The following is a 27,805-nucleotide window of genomic DNA, read 5'->3' on the forward strand; positions in this document are numbered from 1 at the left end:
TAGATGTGTTACTGTGACATACGCTATCTTTGTGTAACAATGTCGACACACAGCATTCCACTTATCCAATTGTCTTTTGGCTTCATGGATGCTGACAACAAAGCCAAAGTGTTCCCACACAGAAAAAGTAAGGAGATGGGGGGGGGGGGGGGGGGGGGTCCTCATCTCTGGCCCCGCGTCTGCATTAGCCATATGTTGACATGCTAACTGTCCGTCACCTAATAGCGTCTCGGAGGAAACTCACGGCTAACATTTCTTCTGCCTCAGCGCAAATTTAATGTTGTGGCGACCTGGGGGTTAGCCCCGCCTATAGCCACTAAGACTCATGGGAAGTGTCAAATCTGGTGTGTTGAATCCTTCACCATCCCTAAGAGAGCTGTGAAGAGAAGTGACGTATATCAGGATTGGCCATAAAGTTTCTTTGTGCTCACATCAGTCCCAACTGAGCGCATTTTGGGCACGGCTTCTGCAATTTACAACCCCAGGAGAAGCCGTTTTCGTTGTCAGCCTTCCTAATTACTAATAATCTGTATTGGTCCTGACCCCACCCCCACCCCCCACCCCCCAAAAAGAAACAAAAAAAAAAACTAAAATGCAAAGCATACCGGTTGATCTCTTTTTTTTTTTTTTTTTTTTTTTTTTTTTTTAACTTGTCCTGTCCAACAGCTAGGCAATCAGATGAGAGCTGAGGGCCTCTTGTGTTGGACATATTTTATTTTAACAAGAGGGGTTATTCATCTTCAGACAAACCAAAGGTATGTCTGAATAAACCCCTTTTGTAATTGAGGCCAAACTTTATTAATTTCAATCATGTTTGAAAATCTTTGGTGTTGGACCGGACGGAAAAGGAAAGAGGGGAAGAAGAGAGAGGGACGTTAGAGAGAGGGGGGGGGTAGGAGAGTGATAATAGGAGGGGAAGGGGGGTAAGACCATGAAGCAGCATAGAGCAGACAGGTTTACTGGTTGTTTATCGTTACGGTACGGTTCAAATGTAGTACAGAAAGGGCGGGGCCTGTTCACACACACTCAAATATTATCAACACACCTGCTAGCCGCAAAAATGTCCACATGTCAGCATGCACACAAAACAGATAGTGTTCACGAACGCATACCTATGCCTTTAAACCAACTAGTGTGAAATCTTTCATTCATTCAATCATGCAAACTATTAGTGCAAAGGTGAGCTAACACCTGTGCTCAAGTGAGTGTTTATGTTCTTCTAAAATGGATGGTGGAATGTGAAAAGAAGGAGGAGGAGCGCCGAGCCATCCCCACACCCAGACCCCCGCCGCAGCAGCAGCGGCAGCCGGAATTCCCCCAACGCCACACGGGAACAGGCAGGGAACAACCGCCCCCCGGGCGACCAAGACCGCCACCCAGGCCAGGGCCAGCAGGACCGCCGCGAGGCCCCCAGAGCCAGAGAGCAGGGAGGCGCAGAGGGAAAGAGAGCGCCGCCCCAGCCCAGCCAGGAAAGCAGCCCCCCGCCGCGCCGGAAGAGCCCAACGCAGGGCCCCACCGGAGAGGGACGCCCACAGCCCCTGACGAGCACCCCACCACCACCCAGGAGTTCCGGGCATCCCCCCGCCCCGACCCCAGGTACGAGCCAGGACCCCCCAAGGGAGACCCGCTCCGCACTCCAGGCAGCCACCCACCCGGCCCACGGTTGGTCCAGGTAGGAGCAAGGCAGGGGCCCGCCGCCCCCGCCCAGGAGGGGGGAACCCCGGGGAAAAAAGGGCGGCCCACAAGGGGTGTTATAAATATGGCCCGACCAGGCTCGGCCATGTTGGAAGTTTGGCGGGGCCCAGCGCCCAGGGGCAAGGACCAGGACCCACCCCCCAGGGACACGAACACCCCCGGCTCAGGTGTAATATGAACCCCCCCACCGCGCGGAGAGAGCACCGCCGGGCCCAGGGAGCCGGCACCCAAGGGACACGGCCGCCATCGCCAAGGGGCCCGCACCCCCCACCAGGGAAGGGGTAGGGGACAGATGGACCCAGGTCCCACCTTCCTTGTAAAATGTGTGTGCGTGTATGGGTGTTTGAGAGGGTGTTTGTGTGCATGTGTGTGTGTTTATGTTTGAATGTATATATTGAAGGGGGAGGGGTGTGTGTACTAAGGGGGGTGCAGTTAAAATTGGCGAGTAGGGCACTAAGGGGACATCTCCTGATTACTCACACATACCGGTTGATCTCTAACATCAACACATGGGCGGGTGAGGAGGGAACCAAACCTTCGATCTTTCCATCATCGACCTCTTCTCGTCTGGACCACGGGTGCCATTGTGCAACCGTTCAAAATTCAAAATAGGTTGGGTTTGGGTTTAAATGATCGCAAATACAGAGGTATTCTTTCTTCTCAATTACAGTTCATTTGGATTAGCTTTACGTTCAAGTCTCACAGTTACTTTATGGGTGCCATTTTTTTCTTCCAGTTCTGCCTGTATAATACCCGAACAAACTTAGCTAATGTATCCATTTATTATTTAAATTGCATGAATTGACTACAAGTTGTAAATTACACACAAGCTAATTACGTTTTTCTTAAAATTTCCATTTATGACTCTTGGAAAATCCTTATGCCTGTTTCATGACTGAAGAACATCTTTCTCTCTCCGCCATTGAGTCGTCATGCAGGACTCCCTCTTTTAGCCATTACTACTTACTGAGTCATCCTTTCAACATTTTGCTGTTCTGAAACAAAAGCGCCACTCAGTCTGGATTGACTTTCCCATTAGGTCTCAATTAGACTGTAAAATAGGTTGGAAACCAAAGACCCATTCTTTTCCCCAGCTCACACACAGGATGTGTTTATGGACAACTCTGTGTGCCCACTATGGTGTAGCCGGCTGCAGCAATTTGCAAGTTTCATTTTGTGCACATAGACGCTCATCCAGATCAGTCTGTAAAGGGAAGACTGGTGGTCCGACATCAAAACCACATAAGATTGAGGAAGCTAGACTAATAAAGTCAGTGAGACTTGCTGATTTTCTGAAGCAAACCTTTACTTCTTGCAAAAACAGAAGTTTTCGACAAAGGTTTTAAAAAGCAGACCTAGTTACTGTTGATGAGCAGGAGGAGAGTTACTGTCACTACGTATCATTTTGCGGAGGATTCCCTGGAAGACAGAGCTTTGACGCTGTCGGTGCATTTTTATGTGATGCTTCCAGAAGTCACCCGGTGGTGACTAAAAAACGAATGTCTGTGCTTGGCCCTTTGTGTTGTGTGTATGATATTGTAGGAGAAAAAGGCGTAATCTAACCCACAGTCTGATATTAGTCTACGGAGCCCTCCAGGGGCCAGTGGTTAAAAAGAAAAAAAATCTGATAAACCGTGCGCACGTATAAATTTTTTTATGAGAAGAAATCCATAGAAATCAAATTTAGTACACCCAAAGCTGCAGAAACATTTGCTAAATGATTTATGGTCGTCTGGAAGTACGATAGTACCACAGTACACAACTCACGATACGATTCGTATCGCGATATTGTACCGGAACAGATTTTCATGTTATTTAAGGAATATGACTTAGAAAACGCTCTACCTGACTATTAATATGCCTTTCATTGAAATAAGGTGGTAAAATTCTGTTTATTTATGATCAAAACATTAAGCATTGCAACTGTATCTCATATAGAAGTTGCTTTAAGCCAGCAAACTCATGGTGCTTTTATTTTGGTGATAAAAGCACTATGAATGTTTGTTTCCAACATTGCTAAACATCTCCTGTACTTTTAAACGGTTGAGGAGCCTGAATGGTGTTTGAACAGGTGCTTCAAAAATAAAGGAAAAAATTCTTTCTGCCTCATCATCACAATGAACTGTGATGATGAGGCAGCTTGGCAGGGTGAAGGAGAGGACTTTAATGTGGCCAAGAGGCTTTATTAACATGACAGTCTGCTCTGCAGCTGAAGCTCTGCTTCCTCACACGTGGAAGTAAACACGGATTTCACCGCTCATCACCACGACGTTGGCCTTTTTTCACAGTGTAGTACATATCATTTTGTTTTATCATGACGCTGAACTAGAATCTATAGCTGGGAGGTTCTCCAGAACTTTGGCCCGCTTTGTCGACAACATTTTGGCTGATGCTATGTGCGTTAGCCGCTGAGCAGCTGCATTGCTTCACTCGTTCTTATCTGAGCCGCTACAAAGCATCGTAATCTGTGTTTTATGATACAACATTGTGCAACATGGCACAGAGTTTCGGTTCAGTACCCATCCCAAGTAAAAACTAAGTAGTGCATGTCTCATAACAACGAAACCTGAGATCTTGTTGTTTTTTTGCGGTGTAGAGCTGCTCAAAGAGGCTCTGTGTGCTCTGCTGCCACCTAGCGGTCGGATGTTTAAGTGGATTACTAGAGTCAGATGTTGACAGACTCTGATAAATAATAAAACAAATATCGTTTTAACACCATTTTGAATCGATACAAGTATCGACAAACGAAATATCGCGATATAAAAAAGGTTAGTTAAGAGTGGGTTTTCACTCAGAACTACTAAAGAAAAGAAAGATAACAAAACATTGAAGGTCAAAATAATTAAAAATAAGTAAGGTCTAGTTTAGTTAGGTCAGAGCTCTTAGTGCAGGGGCCGGCACCCGGCGGCTCCGGAGCCGCATGCGACTCTTTCCTCCCTGTGCTTCGGCTCTGTGTGGTTTTGTAAAACAACTATCACGTTCTAAGATTGTCGTGGTGCCTTTAACACCGTAGTTGTCATCCAAAAAATCTATATAATTCATTGGGTTTACTGAATTTAAAGAAGAAAAAAAAGAAAATTGAAAGGAGTCTGCATCAAAGTGAATTTGTTTCCATCATTTCATTCATCTTAACTGTGGGTGTTTGACAGGCGGAAATGTTGTGGAAAATGGACAGAAGATCAAAGGGAAACATCACGCTCATAAATAATTAAAATAAATAATTAAATAAATATCCTGACAGCATTTTGAATCAATACAAGTATGGCCAAATGAACTATCGCGATGTGTCGGCAAAAACATTTTTTCTAACACACCTAGTATTGCGGCTCCCTGTGCTTTCATCTCAGTGGGAAACTGATCCAAATGGCTCTTTGAGAGGTTCAGGGTGCTGACCCCTGTCTTAGTGTTAGTGGGTAGCAGAAAAAAAAGAATTTCACAATAAAGTTTGTGTAGATTCTCAGTCATCAAGGTCATGATTAAATGAAAAGTGGAAATGTTACGGCTTTTGTTCAAACACTAGTGCTTCATAGCGAGGCAGACTCATTAAACAGTTTCTTTTCTTCTATATGACAACTACCTGTAAAATAAAAATGTATAACTTGAGGCGTGTAAAATAAAACTTCGACTTACACAAAAATGTCTAAGTCAAAGTGTAATAGTGTTGAGGCTTTAAAAAAATCTACCAATATTCTTCTGACTGTTTCCAGAAACACTTATTGTTTAAATGTATAGTTTAATGTAATGTTTAATGTATTGTTCCTAATAGATTGGGAAGATTGTGTTTACAGTCATAGTCAGTAATTGACTGTTTTCATTTAAGGTTTTTGTTATTTTTAATGGGGACAGATGTTGTTACTTAACAGAACCATGGAAAAGGGAGCTTATGTCCAATATTCAATAAATGGTCTGAAGGCTTTCAGATATATTTATATGGAAGTTCTAAAGTGATGCATGTTCCTATGAGATCCTTTGCTGTTTGTTAAAAAGTCAAGTACAATGTGATTGTCCAGTAAAAGAAAAGTTGTGCATTTTTAATAAAGAAACAAAAAGGAAATCTGAACTTTGTGTTACTGTAGACACCTAAGTATCGGCAAATATCAGCTATAAGCTACAGTTGCTGGGGAAATATTGGTTATCGTATTGGCAGGAAAAAATGATATCGGCCCATCCTTGACCTGCATGTCATGCTATTAGCTGCAAGGCTAACTCGTTTAACACTTTAACGCAAAGGTCTTTTAATCCCAGGTTAAAAAATGAATGACTGACCTTCCCATACTGAAAAAAAGCTGCTCTGCAACCCTCCTCTGCTCAGCGCCAACACGAATGGCGATCAAAGCGACTCAGAAATATGCAATGAAGTTTATTGGTGCACCACCCCCATCAGTTCTGAATGTGAGATCTTCTGCACGGTTTCTGCAATTTACAAGTTCAACACATGGAGAACACATGGAACAACTTTGCCTTTTGCACTGCAATCTCTGCTGTCTAACCCTTAGAACACCTGCTCAACCAAACGGTAGAGCACATTTAGAAGACAGATTATTCAAATATTGTCTGTGAATCAACCAATTCTGAGGTGGAGAGAAGCGGCTAGACAGAATTTGGTGATTTACATTTTACGAGCACTTCAGCAATGTAAAGTGCTACTTTTCTCCGCTTCAGAATCGGCTGGAATTACGTTAATTGTGTGAATGATTGAAGAGTTACGGAAGTCAAAAGACCGTCAACATTAGAATTAGAGCTCCGGTGATTACTGATACATGAGCCACTCTTCTAGTCCAATACAGCCTAGCAACTGATCAAGCCCTGATAAAAAAATACTGAAAAAAAACATACTGTCTGTTTAGTAGTAACAGATGCAAATGATGCACAGTAAAAGGATTGTTTCATCTCATGCTGGCACGGCAAAACTGAAACACACTTTCAGTTCTAACGTTACCAGGGCGGAAAGAAAATGAAATTCAAAAGCTGTGTGACAAACTATTTATAGACCTTATAAACAGCCTTTAGAACTAGCATAGGGATCAATTAAAAAGCTTTTTTGTGTGATAGTTAGCCCCTCATATGATCATTTAAGAATTTTATTTTCACTTAGCACAAATAAAACAAACCATAAATACTAGTAATGACATAGTACACACAAACCCCATCAAATTATACATTTGTACATAAAAGAAAAAAAAGCTAATGTTCAAGTGGAAGAAACCTAAAGGCTTTTAAAAAGTTAAACAAGGATAAAAAACAAGATAATGGAGCAGCAAAGCAAAACAAAATTTGTTAATTTTACTTTTCCTATTTTTACAAATCCATATGGTATACTTTGTTGACAATGTCACAGTAAGTGTTTGGATAAAAGGATGTTTTTTTTTCATTCAGTTTTTTAAGTTGATGGAGAATTTCGGTTATTTACTAGATGGATGATCGGTGTATTTCATGGCTTGGGTTCATTAAATCGTATTGAAAGTTGTTCTCGGCTGCGTTTGTATTTTGACTAACGTCATTTTGGAGCCTGGCTGGTTGAAAATAATAATTTACAAGGAAATAATAAAAAGCCCTGAAAACTAATTCTGGTCCTGAAATGCTTTTATAATTCAAAAAGACAATCTCTGTACCTGAGTGGTGCACAGCTCACATGTAAACACAAACAAAAAGCATGACAGAGTCACTTTAGGAAAAGTCACAAAGTTTCAAGTTGGAAACATTTAATGTATTTTCTCTACAACTATAAATAGAAATGGGTGACTTTTTACCCACAAGACAACACGAGGGTTAATAAGAACATTGATATCGCTTCTTGAAACCTAGCGACTTGTATCGTCAGCAAAGATGAATGTAAGTGTTGAGGCAGAAATGTATGCAATATCATTCATATAAATCCTAAAGAGTGATCTCTCTCTGGGACGGTCCCACTTTGCATTGCATTCAAAAGCATTATTGAGCTTTTCCCCCCTAACTGATAAAAAAAAAAAGGTTTTAGCTGTTGGGTATTATGTGCAGTTATGGGTCTTAACCAAGAACTGTACAATCTTGGATTTTGTTGTTGTTGTTTATAGTGGTTAGCAGGAAGGACTCTGTTACCTTCAGATTAGGTCATAAGACCACGATTCATTTAGAAGGGGAAACGTCTTGGATAGCTGTAAAGCACAAATAGTCAATCCTAGACTTCACTGTTTGTGTTTGTGCTCCTTTGGTTTGGGTTTCACCACACGTCGCTGTGGTGTTTGTCCTCTCCACTTGGAGGTTGAAGAAATTTCTTCAGGTCTACCTTTGCAAATGAAAGTTGTGTTTTCATGTCTAGACTGGCAATTATCTTGAATGCTTACTTTTGTGATTTAGTTTTTGTCATTGATGGGGGTCCAGATTGGATGAGAAAGGCCTGATTATTCCTCCCAGCCTCAGACTCTTGAGATTGTTGCAAACATTGCTGTTCTCCTTAGCATTGTGCTAAAACACCAGCTGCACACGTCATCTGTTCCATGGGTGGTAACATTAGCTTTGCTCGGTTGATGATCCCCCTTGTAAAGAACTACGAGTTTAAACACTTTTGGTGATTTTTTTTTTTTTGACTCACTGATTCCCTGTGGACTTAGATTTCCTTAAAAGAATGTGAGTATCATGTAATGATGGTGTTTATCTGAAGTTTTTCTTTGCACATGGCACAGATGTGAAGTAGGGATGCCGGTTTAAAACCAAACTTGGCATTCTCTGCTGGGCCATTGAGTGGAACTGTGACACCTGCTGATGACATCATCCGTGACTGGAATTTTATGCACCTTTTACGGCACCATTTAACCTGATTTTATTTTGAGGAATTATTACAGAATGCGATAAAAAAGCAAACTGTCCAGAAAATGTCTTTTTAACACTCCGGATGATTAAAACTCAATTGAAGAAGTTAAAGTGTCTAACTTCACACACAGACACAGATGCAGAGAGAAATAGAAAATAGAGCAAGTTACTGGAAAGAAATGTCTTATATCTCATATATCTTGCAGCACCAGAGAAAGCAAATTGGTGCATTTATAATTTTTCGTTTTTATTTATTTCGCCTTATATTACCCTTCTTCTGTTTAGAGGAACACGCCACTTCCTCCTCTGCCTCAGCCTGTACCAGTGTGTTCACAGACGCATCAAGTTTATGAGCAAGATACCCTTCATGTTAAAAATAAACGCTGGAGACAATTCGCTTGAAAAGCAGAAATGCCACTCAGAAGTTCATCGCAGTTTTCGCGGACTGTCGCGAGGAAAACCAGACTACGTTAGTATGAACTAAACCGCGCGATTGTGGATACGATTGATGCGATGGCCGATCGCTGTCAAGTCTGAAGAGGGATTTTTAGTCTATTGTTTTATTATATAACAGCAGGCTTAGCATAGGCTAGCGAAAAGGTTTTTCTCTGTTATTTGCCTATTCGCTAATAAAAAAATGATTTTTGTGATTTTTTTGTTTTTGTTTTTCCTTTATGATACACAAATCAAACGGAAACAAAAAGGTTTGTACTGAATAGTGGGCAAAGTGAATCGCTACATCCCTAGTTATAAATCCAGCTTTACTGTATTTCATACGAAACTTTTACATTACTTTGTGCTTTATTTGTATTTGTCTTAAGTCTCTATGATCATGTGTGTCCATATATACATATACACTAATGTTGACTTTTCTTCAAATAATCCTGGTTTAATACCTCATGTCAAATGTGAACAAAAGTAATTGTTGTTTTAGGCTTTTAAATTGGACACTTTATCAGATAAAATACAGAAATAATCTGCTAAGAAGGTATACACTGAACAAAAATCTAAATGCTGCACTTTTGTTTTTGTTCCATCTTTTATGAGCGGATCTCTCAAAATAACCATCTCTCAATTATTGTTCACTAATCCGTGTAAATCTTCTCCTTTGCTGACATAATCCATTCCAGTTATCATGATGCTGGTTAGACAGCCTGGTTATTGCACAGGTGTTGTGTTTGTATTTTTGTTCAGTGTATTTTGACTTTGATTCTAACATGAAACCTGACTTTTTGACCTTCTGAGGCTTTTCTGATGTGACCTGTTAAAAAACCTGACTATTCTAACACTCCTTTACTGAAATGCTGCAGCTTAATTTGTTTCCTGCACATGTTTGATATTTTTTTGTTTTTTGGATTCTTTAGGATCCCAGAACAAAGCACAAGTTCAAGATCCACACATTTGGCAGCCCCACTTTCTGCGACCACTGTGGCTCTCTGCTTTATGGTCTCATTCACCAGGGGATGAAGTGTGACTGTGAGTTTAGTTCATATTAAAATATACTCTTTTTATCATTGGTTGTTGGGAAATTGGTTGTAAATTAGTTGGATTTTCTTTCTGCTACATTTTAGAATGACTACAAATACTGAGAAATATGTACAGTCAATCAGGGTTGAGAATTTTAATTGTGTTGAAATTGAAAAAGCACAGAATTGAGGTTATCCCTCTCTACCATTCAAATAGATATGGAAAAAGAAAGTTGAAGTGACTTAACTCTTTCTTTTCTCTCCTTTCTGACCTTCACTCATAACAGTCACAGCTTTTTTCTTCAGTAAAAGACAATCAAAGGTGCACCGTCGTTCAAAATTCCCCCCTTTATCAGGTTTTATCTTGTTTGTAGGTTAAAGTCTGGAATCTTTAATGAGTTCACAGATGTGTGACATTTACCACTGAGCGCTTGCTGTGCGTATTAGAAGCTCTGTGACATGCTGAACTAGAACTGAGGAAATGCAAGATCGAACTGCAAACATTCAAATTATAATTCCCCACAGTTTGAGTTTATGACCATCAGCACTTTTTGCTTAGCCAGCCAATTTTTGAGAGTGTACTTGTTCAAGTCTCAGTTGAAGGGGGGAAACATTTATAGTACATTTTAAAGTAAAAGTAAAACAAAAAAAAAACACATTTGCATACATTAGGAGTTTTTTGTAATCTAAACTTTAAAAAACAGAATTGGAAAAGAGAAAAAATCTTATCTAATAAAGATAATATCAATCTTATAAAAACATTATTTTCATACATACAACACACTAAATGTTATGTTTAATGTCATGAAATGCTTGTCATACTTTTGCTTCCTATAAAAATAAGAGAATTTAGATTTTTTTCCCCCCATCAGCTTTTGTCTGCACCAGTACTGTAAAAACAATCTCGTTCCAAGTTGGGACGGCGAACAGTGTGGCGTAAATAACAGGAACCCGCCCCCCTTTGAAGCTGCTGTATTGTTGTGATGCTCTCTGGATTTCTCTGGAAAATGCAGAAGTCATTTTTCCTCATGCAGACTGTGACAGACAGCAGCTGATCCCTTCTCATTGTTTTTCATTCTGTGACCTGGTGACACGATGATGCAAGCGCCGGTAACTCCTCTCCATTTGCTGCAGGGAGGCTCAGCCGGCTGACAGACATGACATGCTTGCGTATCATAAGGGAGAAGAATCTGGGTTATAACCTTGTTCTTGCCCTTCTTACACAGCTGTCTGCAAAACAATCCTTTAATATTGCGTCAAAAAAGGAAATACGATTGAAATATGTCCGTAGAGATAAGCTCAGAAGCGGCTGCAGTAAATCTGACAGGTGTGAGTGAAGCAGCTTACTGCACTGAAGCGTTCATGGAAATGTTTGTGCATGCACCTCCTGCTTTTTAAATACTTGGTTTAAGTTAATAAACTTGAGCAAACTCACATTTCTTCTGTTTTTATCAGTACATTAGCTTCAGAGTGCAAATCACTTCTAAGAATGTCTTTTTACCCTTTTATTTGGTTTACATCAAATGCATAATTAATGGATTCTCTTTTTCCCTGCTGCCCTCGTCTTCTCTGTGTCCCACCAGCGTGCGATATGAACGTTCACAAGCAGTGTGTGATGAACGTGCCCAGCCTGTGTGGAATGGATCACACTGAGAAAAGGGGCCGTCTTCTCCTCAGGTGTGAGGTCAGTGGGGACAAGCTGAAGGTCGCAGGTAAGGACCATAACCTTCATCGTGTCTTTCAAAGGCCAATGATGTGAACGGTTTTACACCCCAGAAGTGACGCAGCAGAATATCTGTAGGACATGAGCTCGATATATTTGTTCTGAGGTTATGTATATTTGCATGAAAACTATACGCACTTATGGCTAGATTGTGAGCGTCCGGTTTACAAAACAGAGACAAAAGTCAGAGAAGTGTATAATCCGAGGTGTAGATAGTGATCTAGCCACCAAGAGGTTTCACATATAGATTACAGTCCTCACTTGGTTTGTGGTGTATTGCTATCTGTAACAGCAGTTAACTCTACCCAGAAGTCTCTTCTTTAAAAACCCTTGTGCTATCTCATGGGGTCAAGATGACCCCACCCTTACATTGACGTGTTATCCCTAGCATGACACAGGTGAATAAAGGTGGAGAGGATTTCTTGTAATCTATGGACACTAGTGAAGATCACAAATCATTGAAGAAAAAAGGTTCAGCACACTGTCTAGTGGGGTCATCTGGACCCCACAAGATAGCACATGGATTAAATGTTGGTTGCCAGCAACTGTTTGTTCTATAAGTAAGATTCTGCAAGTGTTAGAAAACAGCAAACACATTGATAGGCGTTTGCAGGCTCGCTTTCAGTTGTGTGGAGATTCACCATCATCGTTAAGTCAAAGCAGAATGTCATGAAAAATGGCACTATTGCAATATTGCTGTAAAGTTCACAAATCCTTTGAGGTTTTTTTTGTTGTTGTTGTGGTCAGACATTCTCTTGTGGTTCAGAGTTGTGCCACATTTGACAGACCATCCAAACCAAACCTATAGTTCATCAGCTGTGAGTGGTTGTCTTCCACTTTGTCTCCTTTTTTTGTAAATATAACGTTAGAACATGTTTTCTGTTGTGCTGCAGAACAAATGAAAGTTTTGTTGAATTATTCTTATCAAGATCAAAGCAACATGATCCAGAGACTCTTGGGGACAAGGCTCTTAGCTTTAACACTTTTGTGTCTAATTGATTGATTTCCTTTTAGTTTCAAACACAAAATAAAAGTCATTTAAACATGACAAACAGGAAGTAATTAAGTCTTCCAAAAAGGAGTGGATAGAAGAAAAATCCTATTAATCCTCTTCCCCAATCTTACTATATTTTATGAATGTTCATTTTTACATAATAAAATAATAATAATAATTCTTCACATAAAGCAAAACAACAAGTACCAAGACGTCACAAAGCCATGATTGTCCATATGTTGTCTCATTAGGGTTCTCATTTTCTAATTTTTATGTCTCCAAAATTCATTTTGATATTTTCCGCCATGTTATTCCACAACCTCACCCCGCAGACAGAAATGCTTATCCTTTTTATATGTTGTCCGTACACTTTTTTTTCTTTTACCTCATGCCTTTATCTGCCTTAATCACCAGACGCGAATCGTGCGGCAGAGGCATCCAGTTTTAATGTTAAGTCAATGTACCGACGTGATCTGAGGTCCTGCGGCACGATTTGAGCGCCAGCGGCTTTGGTATTGCAGGCTGATTTGGGCGTTGCGGCATGTCCAGAGTTTAAAAATCTGAAATTTGGCGACGACGACAATGAGACTGGTGTGTACAATGATGCAATCGGTGGGTGGAGTCCTAAACCAACACTGGGGAGAATCTGATTGTTATCCTCCTGAACTTTGAGATTTTACATATTTTCATGGAGATGATAATAAAAAGATCCTCTAATTTTATGGTTGTTCTTTCTCTCCTCTGACTTATGCGGGACAGCAAGTCCTCAAACGGGCCACAGAAAGATGGGAACACCTTAGTGACTGGTGCAGGGGTGAAGCTCACCGTACTTGGAGAGTCCCTGAATGATCTCATGAACCCTGACAGAAGTGTTTACCAATGCTTTTGTAGAGCTCTTCAAAATAAATAAAACAGATATCTACACATCATCCGTGTCTCCCATGCATTGTAAAGGAGATGTAAACCATACTGCTACATGTAGCGATCAAGCTAAAAACATTTGGGGGTAGGTCCTCCCTCACACGTCTGGGGTGTCAAGCTCATGACATCATTAGCCAGAGGTCCAACCCTGACAACCCTAACAGTTACGGGTTTTTTCAGCTGAAAAAAAAGTGAGTTTGCGCCGGTGAGCAACTCTTCAAAGCGGCTTTTCCCCGATATGCATATAAAGTGATACATACGGGTGCAGACCGCTGGTCTGAGCAACCGAATACGCAAATTCACACCGATCGTGGCGAGGGTTGAAGAGTTATGGTTGTGATGGTAAACACTGTAGCTAAAGCTCCTGTGTAACGGTTTGACAAATTGAATTCAATTCAATTGTATTTATATAACCCAATATTACAACAATAGTTGGTAGTTCTGTAATAAACATGAGTCATGAAGAACATAAAGTCATAGAATTCAATCAATAGGTAAGGGCTAAACTAATCAAGGCATCTCTGCCCTTAGACCCTCCTTCGCGGTAAGGAGGGTCTAACCCTACAACTACATGTTTAAATAGTCCAGCAGATGGGCCCATCCAGATGAAACCCATCTGAGCCGGAGAAAGAGGCGCGGCGCAGGAAGTGAAGGAGAACAGGAATAAAAGGTTTCCCCCAGAATCCCTGGAAGTCTGAACGCAGTACTAGCAGAAAAAGTAAATTATTAGCAAAGACGAATGTGTTTAATGTGTTTATTATCGTTCCGATCACGCACCATACGCAGAACGTTCAACAACAACAAAAACGTGCGGTGATGACTGCATCATTACCGTGGTGATGCGATTATCGTCACACCCCTAAGTTCAAGCCAGTCAGCTAAATTTGTTCAATAAAACCGTCAGACTTTTTATGGTGGGAAAGAAAATACTTAAAAATTGTCTAATAAAATATGAAAATCGAATATTAAATCCATTAATCAACATTCCTTTTAGGGAATCTTTTCACTCTTTCTTACCAAAAAACTGCTGTTCTGTTAGTTTTATGCAATAATACTTTTCCTATTGAAAGTTCAGTAAATCACTGGTTGTGTTAAAGATGTCATTCCGAACAGAACACAACTGATTTGGATGGGAATCAAATATCTGAATCAATTGTGTTACATTCAGATCATATGGTGAGCTCGTGAATTGCCAGTTCTGCTAGTGATGCACAGTTTTATTAGCAGTCAGTTCCACTCACTTGCTGCTCTTCATAAATCTTGACAAAACGTGCAAACTGTATGCAGATCATCTATCTTTGAACCGTGGCGATTCTTTTTGTGAGGTCGTTGTTTAGCAGAAAACTGAAATCCTGAGTATTTTAGCTTTGCTTTTGAGGCCGCTGTAAATCCAGGGCCGTAATGATACTGCATTAGCACATCTGTTTGAACAATGGAGCGGGCCGGGAACTGACATCAGCCACACATAATCATTCAATTAACTTGCAGACATGGGTCAGTGCATCACACGCCTCTGGCACCGAGCCTCCCTGACTTACTCACTTACCAAATTATCGCTGGAAGAAAATGGGGACAATGGCGCTGGCTCATGGTCACCTGCGTGCAAATGGTTGGAAACAAGTGTTTAGAGGGGAAAGAAGAAAAAAAACATCACTAATGGCACATTGTTCTTTCACTGTGGGTAGTTGAGTAAAACTGTCATAAGTTGGTTCTTAACACAGCAATGGTCATGTTCTTTATACAAGTGCAATGGCACAAATCTTCAAGAACAGACTCTCACTTGCTGGGGTAAAGAACCTATTTGAATATACTCGAAATCTGTAAATAGACTATTTGTTGGAGTGTAAGTGAAATGCAATTTACCTATGACACCCTTAAGGTATGACTGTATAATCGACTGCGATCCCCCCTCACTCCCTCTGTCTCCCCCCTTATCACCCATCTCTAACATCTCACTCTCTCGCTCTCTTTTCTTTTTTTCCATCCGGTTCAACAAGAAATGCAGATACACATATTTATTATAAATAAAGCTTAGCCTCAAACACAAAAGGAGTTTATACAAATATACACTCTGTGTGTCTGAAGATCCATAAACCCCTACTGTAACAGTGAAACCTGTCCTCCACAAGAGACCTTCAGCTCTGATCTGCTTGCTCAGGTGTTGGACAAGTTAAAAAAAAAAAAAGAACCCATATCAGAGTAAACTCAATATATATGTGGTAATATCTGATCTTTGGCACACTAAAAAATGATTTTTGAGTTGTTTTTGCAGCTAATTTTTCTACCTAAAATGACTCAATTTCTAAGGCTCCGATTTTCGCTACTTGTGGATGTCGCCCATTCCATGACGCCAATGTAGAGTCGGCCTCGGCAGTGTGTCTGCGTCTCATGCACGAAAACATTCAAACTTTTTCAAAGATGGATGTGCGTATAACATAAACGCGTTTAACCGATCACTGCTGGCTCCACCAAGAATGTGGGTGTGTGTGTGTGTGTGTGTTAGTCTGGGGGCGGTTCTGGCAGCGCAGACTCTTCCTGGAAGGGGCGGTTCCTCACTTTTTCGTGTCACAATGTTAAACCTACTCGTTTTTGTGGATTGGGAGGGGCTAGTGCTCAGAGAGCAGGTTTTTAGAGGAATATTTAAGTGATGTGTGAATGGATCAAAATACCGCTTTGGTGTTGTTTTTGTGAGAAATTAACATGATAACACACTTAAAAGCTTAGAAGCTTAGGGGGATTTTGTCTGATAGGCCCTTTTTTTCTACAGTTTGTTTGAAAATGACTGTGTAAACCCCTCTAAAGAGACGTGCTACTGCTCCTTTTTTCTACTGAGGATCAGATCTCAGGATCAAAGCTCAACAAGTTGATTTGACACAATATAGACCCTTTCACGCATGTTCTTTTTCTTAAGTGCAGTAACACAAACCCTCAAGAATAGTCACTTGTTGAGTTCAGGGAGATCCACTTACAAGCTCAACAGCTCAGAGTTTCTGTGTTTGTTTAACTCTAATGGAATATTGTTATTGGGATGAAACTTGAAGTTAATAAAACATTTTCACCTACAGTCTTAGATGGTTGGGTAGTGTTCTCTCATTGTTCTTTACAGTTTCCAAACCTATGAGCCAGAAACGACTGAGAATCCAGTAAACTGAAAAAATAAAAGCTGTAGCCACAAGGGAAAACACATATTTTTCTTTCTTTTCACGAATTAAGATTATAAAATATAAAAAAATGTCAGTTAAGCACTGCTTGTGGTACATGTGTGATGTATTACTTTAGGTCGATAGAAAAACTGGCTGGATCTGGAGCCTGTTACCAGAGTCACTCTGACTGTTAATCAATGGTCTTCCCTGCATGTCTGGACTGCAAACAGACAACCACTAAACTAATTGGCCCGGATGATCCATAGCTGTAGCTGGAATTAAACGGGCATCTAACTGTACCATGCAATTATGTCATCTCAAAGCAATAATCAGCACAGTTCCTGCGATTCATGGTCCCCTGACATCACAATCAATCTTACGCTGCTGCACAGCAGAGTGATTTTCTTTTGATCGCATTGACTTCTCTCCTGTGAAAAAGATGCATGAAGATCTATCAAGGAAGGAGGATTCCACTGTGATTACCAGCCTTATAGTAGAATCATGTTCAGATTGTTTTGAACAAATTCATTCATTACCATGTTGGGAATTTAGAACTGTGTGTAAGTTGCCCCTGTATGTTTTTTTTTTTTTTTTTTTAAACATACTGCGACTTAATTCAGCAGTTTGCAGTGGGTAAGCAGAGAAAGCAATGCGTTTCTGTCATGTTTTTACTCCATTGGTGCTGTTTATTCATGTCATTCTGGCTCTTGTCTGTCAGACTTCTCATTAGAATCGTCTGATTCCTAAAAAGTGGATGGAAATTTTTTCTCAAAACCTCTGCCGCTGCCAGACGGCTTGTAAAAATGCGACTGCTGCGTCCGGTTTACAAATGCCGCTGCGTGGCCACCTGCTGATTTTACTGAATAAAACTTGCATTTAGGTCACCACGCAGTGGCATTTTGGGATGTGTGACCTCACTGGAGTAGCAGTTACCCAGCATGAGGAAAAAACGTGTCTGGATTTGAGGATGAGGTTCAAGGACAGGGTATGGCACGGTTGGGAAATTAAATTTGTTTTGAGTCCAAACGCTGCAGAGGCTCTACAGCCAACGACTCTCAGGTGAACATTTTTAACTACCAGATGCATCACTGATAAATGTTATTGCAGATTTTCTAACCTCTCACTGTGTAAACAGGAAATATGATTAAAGAGCAAAACGTAATATTGATGCAGATTTTTTTGACAGCCAGAAAGGAATAAATAAAACAGCTCACATGTGTTTGCTTCATCTTGACCTATGGGTGCAATTTATTTATGATTATCTAGGAAGAGACCTCATTACTGTCTAAACTGTTGGGAGAGCTAAAATTCACCCCCAATTATGTCTTCCTCTTGACCATTATTGCTTGTAAGGATGATGAAATGTGTTTTTTTTGTGATTTGACATGCCTCCTGTCTTCAAAATCCCTCATTTGTTAATGTTGAGCCGTTAAATTCAATCATTAGTTTCGTGATTGGAAGCTTCCTCCGCAACCTCCCTGTCCAATACGTCTGTCAATAGTGCTGACCTTTGCACTTTCTCAGACACATATCAATACATTGATATTGACTTGTTATTCCCAAGAGTTCATAGTTACCATGTTTTCACTTAAACACATTATTTTACATGCCTTTGTTCTGGCTGTGATACAGAAATATGTTTTGTATTTTATGGCATAGATGACTAAGTATGGTGTGATGTGATATACTGATGGTGACAGCTTGCTTTATCCTGGGTTTATCTTTATGATACATACATTGATGGGATACATTAATGAACCAGCTCATATTCCACTTAATCCAGGTTGCATTTGAAGTGACCTCAGCTGCTGTACATGTCCTGAAAAACCAGAGGTATGTCTGAATAAACCCCTTTTGTAATCAAGGCCAAACTTTATTCATTTTAGTCGTATTTGAAAATCTTTTTGTGTTGGACGGAAAAGGAAAGGAGGGAAGAAGAGAGAGGGCAGAGAGAGAGCATTTTACATGCTTGCCAGATGTGGCCTTCCACAAACACGTGAATCTAGAGAAAATGTCTCTCTCTCAGTGAGGAAACCAGTTCAATAAAAGAACATAGTTTTTCTTTAAAATGTGTCTCTTCTGTCTGAAGAAGTCATGTTTAGCCAAAAATGCTGCACCTTTGATTGCATTTCCTTTAGATTAACTTGCTGCTCTTTCCTACGGTTGCTATCATCTTCAGTGTGGAACTGGACACTGGAGCTTAGTGGTCTGGAATGTTTATTGCGTGGAAAAAATACCAACTCTCAGCGAACTGCATCCAGACCCTTCAAGTTCAAACCCTTCAGAGACTCTGATTTCCTCTGCAGCTATTGAACCAGTCCAAGACAAACATTTAGCAGGAAGTGTTGTGGATGTCTGAAGGAGCAGCTGGTCTTTGAACGCGTCAGCACCAAGTAGACTGACAGACACCGACAAACAAGCCTTTTGACAGTAGGCTCTGAAGTACTAAGATTAAATAGGTCACCCCCAAACTCTGACATTTTTGTGCTGTCTCCTGAAGATGGAGCTACAACAGTTTATGTTTGTTGGCTGTCAAGTGAAATGGAATTTGAAGAATGCTGAGGGCGGTAAACACGTTCAGATTCCCCCTGAGGCGAAGCTAGTTTTCTGCTCCTCACTCCAGTCTGCATGGACGTATGCTCTGTTTGCAGGTGCTGAGAGATCCACCTTCCTGTTAGTTTCAGCTGCTCCATTGATCAAGATTCTTCTTTAGGCATGACGTTTAAGTAGGTGCACAGTAGCTGCTGGTCAGATTTGTGCACCGAGTGTGTGAAGGAGTGAGTGGAGTGTATAAAGTATATACAGTGTAGTACAGAGCTGGCCAACTCTGTGGTATACTTTTGCTTCAAGTTCATATCGTTGACTGTTTAAGTCATCTGGTGAGTGAAGTTACTGTGCAAACACTACCCACACGGCAAAAGATGTCAATCAACTAACTAACATACATCTATTGTATCTGCCTACTGGACATCTCAGACAACTCTATTTAGTTCTACTGTTGGCGGTCTACCAGTAGTGTTCTAAAAGCACATAGAGGTGCTTTGTACATCAGTCTTTTTAAGTGTCTATTAGAGTGCTTTTAAACCTTTATTAATTCATTTATTATAGCAATTTTACATCCGTTCGGCCATCTTCAGCACCCAGTGAGGTCACTGGGCTGCTGAAGCCAACCCCACTGCTGCTGGGCGAAGGCAGGATACACCCTGACCAGGTCACCAGTGTTTTGCAGGGGCACACTACACACTACACACACACACCCACACACAAATATTAGGCTAGACTAAAAATAGGTTCATTAATTGCAGGTGACAATGAGTTAATCGCCAAAGCCATTATCACACGGCAGCACGAGTTAAAGGTCTTAGAAACTTGTTTCAAAATAGCAATCCAACATTTACACTGCACATGCTACTTCATGTGTTAACAGAACATTCAATCAGAAAATTAGGATGGCACATCTTCGTTTTTCAACCATCCTACAAATCCAAACCCAACTTGGGACATTGTAAACACACACACAAAAACTCTAAACAACAATGCAGATATCAACAGAAACGGGATCCAGCAACCTGTGCTAAATAAATGTATACTGGAACAAAAGTCATTTTCACCAAAGTGCTCCTGTTTTTAGACCCCATCAGATCGTGATCTAGCATTACAAATCTTCTTAATTGTCTCTTTTCATTCCTTTTTCCCATTGCATTATAAAATGTTTGACAGATGGCCTCTAAGGTACACAAAATGTTCATGAATACACCTTCTAAGCTATTCTATATGTTAATTAATTGCACTATTTTATTAACCCTCCTGGAGAAAAATGAAAGCCCGTCTACAATACGCAAGGCATGATGGAACTGTGACAGAATTAGCTGCGGGAAAGTCGTCTATCATGGCTATTGGATGCATAATGTATATGTATATCTGTAAATGTTGAAATAGCCATGATATCTATAAGATGTGTTTGAGTCTAGTGGGTGAATCTGCCTTTTCTGTTCATAATTTGCTAAAATTAAAATGTCGATCCTATTTAATGTACAGAATGATGTAAAAATAACTGCAGGTGCAGAAGGAAAAGAGAAATCTGAATGTGCTGCAACCACCGGTTTCCTATCCATCCCTCCCATTTAATTCATTTTCCAGCTCCACACTTCAGAGCAGATCTGCATTTTTAGATTTATTTGGCACGGACAATCTGCTTTGAAAAGCGTTACGCATAAAGACCCATTTAGAGGTGGGTCCATTTTCTTTGTTGGGCCAGAGTGCAGGTGTGTAGTACCTTTGTGGAAGGCCCTTTGCAGTCATAGGCCCACTTACCCACGCACACACACATACACACACTGATGGCGGCAACCTATAACCACCTGTAGCAATTTTGGGTTCACCGTGTTGCCCGAGGACACATGGGTGTTTAAGGTGGGAACCGAACCTACAATCGGAGGGTTGACCACTCTACATCTGCACCACAGCTGAACTGAAGGGCTGCTGCCCACACTCTGTTGGCATTCTGAGCAGGGATTTTATCTTTCTTTTGTCTGATTCCTAAGTCAGCTAATGGAGAGGACCCTCTTTAGCCAATGGAACGATTTCTTTTAAATCAAATTCCAGCTTTTCCCTATATGAGTCATGGTTGGAATGGAGCAGCTGACAGCCCTTTTCCACTCCTGGAAGCCCTTTGCTGGAGCTGCTGCACCTCCTTCTTCAAGCTTCGATGGCTGGACGGTCTGTTTGGTTGCTTTAAAAACCTTTTTCAAACGACAGACTCATGCACAAATGAATGAAAGTCTCTGCGCAGGACAATCCTAGAGCCTTCACTTTCTTGTTTTAGCTGCAGATGTGCAGTCACTCTGGGAGTCAAAGAAAGGCCTAATAGATGAAACCTGATCGTTCTTAGGATTGTTTCATATACACGACATGAAGATCAAACATTTCTTTACAAAGTGGCGTTCTGTCTTAGCATAGCAAGATATTGTATGATACAAAAAACTTCACATCTTCTCCCTTACTCAGATATTATATTCAAATTTAACATTACCAATCAAAATACTAAAGTTTTCTTTATTCTTTTTCAATATTTTTAGTAATCATATCTTTTCCTTTGGCAGTATAGAATAACAAAAAAAAAAAAAAGAAAAAAATACTTTTGAGGAAATCTTTTTGGCCGGGCGTTTGTAACTCAGCCCTTTCTAAATAAATATTCTGGGGAAAGTTATTTGACTTCAAAGCCCATTTTGGGGCTAGTCTCTATCTTAATAGCACTTAAATACGCACACAGTCTGTTCCGGCTTCGCCACGTCTCCTCAGAGTTCAGAAAACAGCTGACCTTTGCTGCTGTGAGACTTCTGCTGCCAGACTCCCAGAAGTCATTGGTATTCCCAGCATGTTGTCCCACTTCAGGTCCCCCCCTTCTGCTCGTGTTCCCGTACTTCACTTAATGTTTAAACATTTGTTTGCTTGTCGTTTCATTCAGCTGCATTTATCCTTTGCCTCCTTCATGCTTTAGAACAGGAGAGAAATTTACCGAATTTGGGATGATCCAAGCTGATGCGTAAATAAATACCGCTCAGTACTCAAACAGCTGCTTGTTGCCTTTTAAGAAGAGGAAAAAAGTGTGAAAACAGCAGTAAAAAAACACACACACACATCAGATGCATCGTCATAAACGGTAAATTTCTGCACAAATTATTGACAAATATAGCTTACCCACTCTGCCAATCTGTGCAAGGTCCACGCACAGATAAATCTACAACTGTGCAAGAACAGATTCATGTATTCAATCGGGTAGATTTCTTACAATTCAGTTGGAAGAAATTAGTTCAACAAACAAATTTAGGAGCTGAAACTGTGTACAAGGGATGCCATATTTGATGGTCTTGATCGCCCCCTTCTGGATGTGACATGAATCACATGTCTATTGACTCAAAAGAGAACCTCTTTTGTTTTGACTTGATAAAACACTAGTCAACACTTGAGCTTTACAGAGACGAGGGTAATAGATTCTTCACTAAAGTCCCACAAAATACCCTCAAATATATCTCATGCAGGCTGAACACTGACTGGTTTAAAACGTACAGGAATTAAAGTGGAAAATAGACCACAAATGGAAATAAAATAGAGATGAGAACATGCATAATATAAAACAATCTAAGTGTATAAAACAAGCATTGAAACAGCCTATGTGCTTCTATGCACGGGCAAGAGGAAGATGGAGGAGACAAACTCTTCTGTTGTCGTCTATGTCGCTTCTTCTTACATCTTCAACCCCTGAGTCACGTAATTGATATTAGGGCACAGAGGTATGTCTTATTAAACAAACAGGTGTTTAACACCACCTAAATATACATCTTAAAAGAATGACCGCAAGCATTTTGTCTCTAGCTCTTCACGAAGCAAACAGGATTTCAAAGAGCCAGTTTTCCAGTGAGTGTCTGAGAAAACAGAGGGCTGCCAGTCTCGCATTGCTCAATATCTTCCCACACCTCAAGTTCCTCCAGTGAGCGCCGGACTTCCATCAAGTGTTCTCTTCGCTCTCCATCACTCATCCCACTTCACACCTCGCTGCACACTGAAATTCCCCACAGCAGACAACTGCAGGCTGTTGTTACCCTCTGCGTTCCCAAGAGAGATGATGAGAATGAAATTAAGGTTTTATGCAGTTTCCTGTCTTTTTCTCTAAATGTCTGGAGCAATAAACTCTGAACCATTAGGAATAAAGCTTAGAAGTCATGCTCAGTCCTGTCTTCACTTCTTGGTGGCCGGGCACCCTCCTCTTTTCCTCTGGTGAAAGCTACCACTTAGGTTTGACTGACAGGCCCACCTTGAGACTCCATTCTGCAGAGTTTGAGGTTTAACCAAACTGTCACGAGTTCACTCTGTCACTTGGTCTGTTGTGTGTCAGAAAGAATTCAGTTTGTGTGCATACAGACCCGTCTGTTTGCAAGCGAGTGTGCTGTACTGTAGTTGATGCTTGGCTGTGTTCCACATCTCATGGTTAATGGAGTGCTAATGTCCCTGATGCACCCTTGTTTACTTAATAGCTACATATAGGAGGACAAGAAGAGCGCCTCCGCCTACTTAAGCATGAGACAGCTTGTATTTGTGGTTCGCTGCTCCCATTAAATGTCTTGCGTTTACCATCTATGCATCACAAACATAAACAATCGCCATGACTTAATCTTGAGAACCTGCTCTTAAACCTGTTGACCACAAGAGATGACCTGTTTTCCTCTGAGCATCATCCTGAACAAGGTGTAAACTGTGAAGGGCCCAGAGGGACAAGTATTTGTGCCACTTGAAGGATTCCTATTGACCTATCAGAGTTGTGGCTTCAATAATTCATGGCATCTGATCTTCACCCTTTTGTTTTTCCTTTCTTCTTTTTGTCTTTGTAAGTGAACGAAGGGAAGAACCTGATCCCTATGGACCCCAACGGCCTGTCTGATCCATACGTAAAGCTGAAGCTCATCCCAGATCCCAAAAATGAGACCAAGCAGAAAACCAAAACCATCCGCTCCAACCTCAACCCCAAATGGAACGAGAACTTCACTTTGTGAGTATGAAGAGTTCAAACAGCCGTGGTGGATTGAGTAAGCTGTCTGATATATAGATACATATTTTCCGCGTCAAACATTTGTGCACGGCAAGCTAAAGACAATAATCTAACACTGTAAATATGTGCGTCTTCTGCAGTAATAAATGAAGTAGCTCTTTTGTTAAAACTCTGGCTATGTGTGCCTGCAGCAAGCTGAAGCCCTCAGATAAGGACCGCAGGCTGTCAATTGAAGTGTGGGACTGGGATCGAACCACCAGGAACGACTTCATGGGAGCTCTATCGTTTGGAGTTTCCGAGCTCATGAAGTCTCCAGCCTATGGATGGTAATGTTCATGCAGCCTCATAATTATGAGCAAATATAGGTTTAAAAATGGATGATATAGAGGCAGAGTTTGAAAATTTGAGAAAAATAACCTAATGTGTGCACACATTTATAGTTTGAAGTTCTTTGCTATGAAAGACACAGTCACTCAACATTCACTGGCCGCTTTATTAGGCACACCTGTCCAGCTGATCGTTAACACAAATTTCTAATCAGCCAATCACATGACAGCAACTCAATGCATTTAGGTAGACATGGTCCAGACGGTCTGCTGCAGTTCAAAACGAGCATCAGAATGAGGAAGTGACTTTGAACGTGACATGGTTTTTGGCGCCAGACGGGCTGGTCTGAGGATTTCAGAAACTATTATCAGAAACTACTAGGATTTTCACCCACAACCATCTCTAGGGTTTATAGAGTATGGTCAGGAAAAGAGGAAATATCCAGTGAGCGGCAGTTCTGTGGGCAGAAATACCTTGTTGATGTCAGAGGAGAATGGTCAGACTGGTTCCAGCTGATGGAAAGACAACAGGAACTCAAAAAACCACTGGTTCCAACCGAGGTCTGCAGAAGATCATCAGATGGGCTACAGCAGCAGAAGACCACACCGGGTACCACTCCTGTCAGCTAAGAACAGAAAAATGAGGCTACAATTCACACAGACTCACCAGAACTGGACAATAGAAGATTGTCTGGTCTGATGAGTCTCCATTTCTGCTCCAACATTCTGATTGTAGGGTCAGAATATGGCATCAACAACATGAAAGCATGGTTCCATCCTGCCTTGTATCAACGGCTCAGGGTTGTGGTGGAGGTGTCATGGTGTGGAGATGTTTTCTTTGCACACTTTGGGCCCCTTCGTACCAATTGAGCATGGTTCCAACACCACAGCCTACCTGAGTGTTGTTGCTCACCATGTCCATCCCTTTATGGCCACAATGTACTATCTTCTGATGGCTACTTCCAGTAGGATAATACTCCATGTCATAAAGCTAGAATCATCTCAGACTGGTTTCTTGAACATGACAATGAGTTCTCTGGACTCAAAAGTCCTCCACAGTCACTAGATCTCAACCCAGTAGATCACCTTTGGGATGTGGCGGAACGGGAGATTGGCATCATGGATGTGCAACCGACTAACCTGCAGCTACAGCGTGATGCTATCATGTCAATATGTAGCAAACTCTCTGAGGAGTGTTTCCAGGACCCTGTTGAATCTATGCCACCAAGGGTTGAGGCAGTTCTGAAGGCAAAAGGAGGCAAAAGGGGGTACTAGCAAGGTGTATCTAATAAAGTGGCCGATAAGTGTAGTTCATATCATAAAGTTAGACATGTATCATTGATTCCACCTAAAGGTGTAGTCTAAAAAAACTGAAACAAAATAGTGTCCTTACACCAAAAGGTTTACAGTAATGTGTTTATTTTATGTCTAACACATAATGCAGTTCTAGAGATGGTCAAACCATTTTGGACACTAAGCATTCAATTTTATGTTAGACAAATATTCTTTACACTTTGGAGCATCTGTAGGCCTGTTCGTGTTGACATTTTGATGCTGAGGCTGATTTTGTGACGATCAAAGAGATGTTGGCCTGCATCCTAAAGGACCTGGTTCCACTGCAGGTTTGTTACGAGGAGCTCGTTGTGTGGTTACAGTTGTGTTTGCCTCTGCCTTACCGTGTGCCAACTGTGGGAGTCTGTGCCAAACACCGCAGAGGCAAAGCAACTGTTGGTTTGTTTTCAGCTAAATAAAGTACTGCAGGTCAGGCAGAAGAAGAACGGTCGGATAGAAAGACCAAGAGGATCTTGACTCCCAACCAATGTTGTTGTTTTTTTTCCTCGCTGCCTCTGTCATGTCCAGGTATAAACTACTGTGCCAGGAGGAGGGGGAGTACTACAATGTTCCCATATCCGTAGAAGATGATGGCAATGAGGAGCTGAGGCAGAAATTTGAGGTGAGGTTGTTACTATTGAACTGTATTGATTTAAATTCTTTGTTTACTGTAACAACTGACTCGTCACAAACGTGTTTATCTCTCACATGGACGGTAAATTCAAGGGAGCTTTGTCCTGCTGTCATTATTGCTTTTATCATCCAAGTGCTGCTTTAAATAATTTAAATAATAATTCAAAAGAATAAATTAGTTTCACACAAAGCCACGGAGGACACGCACACACACACACACACCCACACCCACACACACACACACACACACACACGCACATACACACACACACACACACACACACACACATCTTTCACCTTTAATTCCTATCATACTCTGAGAGTCCAGCACGGTTTAATGTTCAGCTTTACTGTGATTTTTGTATTTCTTTGAATGTCCATGGATGCCTAGTTCTTTGACATTTTGAAGCCATGTTCAATGTTATTACATTTCTGAAATATTTTTTAAAGGGCCTGTGTCATGCCATTCTTAAGCCTTTTAGAGTAAACTGTATCCATAAACAGTATCTGATAATATATTTTTTTTAGCACACTAAAGAAAGATTTAAAAAAAAAATAAAATATGAGTTATTTTCGCTGCTCATTTTATTACCCGGATGTAAGACGACCAGATCTCTGAGGCTTCGCCTTTCGCTCCTTGTGGGTGCCGCCCATTTCATGACGTCAGCCTACAGCCGGCCTCGGCAGCGTGTCTGCGTTTCGCCTACGAAAACAAAAAATATCTGAACTTTTGCAAAGATGGATGTGCGTATTGTGCATAGAAAGTGAAAGCGTTTGCAAACACCGCTAGCTCCACAAAGAAAATATGTGTGTGTGTTAGCCTGGGGGCGGTGCTGACAGCGCAGACTCTTCCTGGAAGGGGCGGTTCCTCACTTTGTGATGTCACCATGTGAGAACTAATTTGTTTTCGTGGATTGGGAGGGGCTGGTGCTTAGAGCGCAAGTTCTTAAAAGGAAGACTTAGAATTGTGTGTAGGGATCAAAATACCGCTTTGGGGTTGGTTGTTTGTACAAAATTAACATGATAACACACTTAAAAGCTCAAAAAAGTATGTTTTCTATTTAAAAGGCCCTTTTCTCCACAGTTTGGTTGAAAAGGACTGTGTAAAGCCCTCCAAAGAGATGTGCTACTGCTCCTTTTTTCTTCTGAGGATCAGATCTCAAGATCAGAAGAAGTATCACCGAAATAAAAAACCATGACTTAGAATTAGCCACAGTTTTATAAATTTGCCTTTAAC

The 27,805-nt window shown here is 41.0% G+C and overlaps 1 protein-coding gene across 3 annotated transcripts in view; it reads left to right on the forward strand.

Moving 5' to 3' along the window:
- Positions 1-27,805, forward strand: part of prkca (protein kinase C alpha) — a 166,884-nt gene that overhangs the window by 88,806 nt on the left and 50,273 nt on the right. For all 3 annotated transcript variants that reach the window (XM_023960405.1, XM_023960406.1, XM_023960408.1), the window contains exons 4-8: positions 9,849-9,960; positions 11,534-11,662; positions 24,121-24,277; positions 24,469-24,603; positions 26,464-26,557. In XM_023960405.1, coding sequence (XP_023816173.1) covers positions 9,849-9,960; positions 11,534-11,662; positions 24,121-24,277; positions 24,469-24,603; positions 26,464-26,557 — 627 coding nt within the window. The remainder of the gene's footprint in view (positions 1-9,848; positions 9,961-11,533; positions 11,663-24,120; positions 24,278-24,468; positions 24,604-26,463; positions 26,558-27,805) is intronic.

The sequence above is a fragment of the Oryzias latipes genome, chromosome 1 (genome assembly GCF_002234675.1).
Source record: "Oryzias latipes chromosome 1, ASM223467v1".
Lineage (NCBI taxonomy): Eukaryota > Metazoa > Chordata > Actinopteri > Beloniformes > Adrianichthyidae > Oryzias > Oryzias latipes.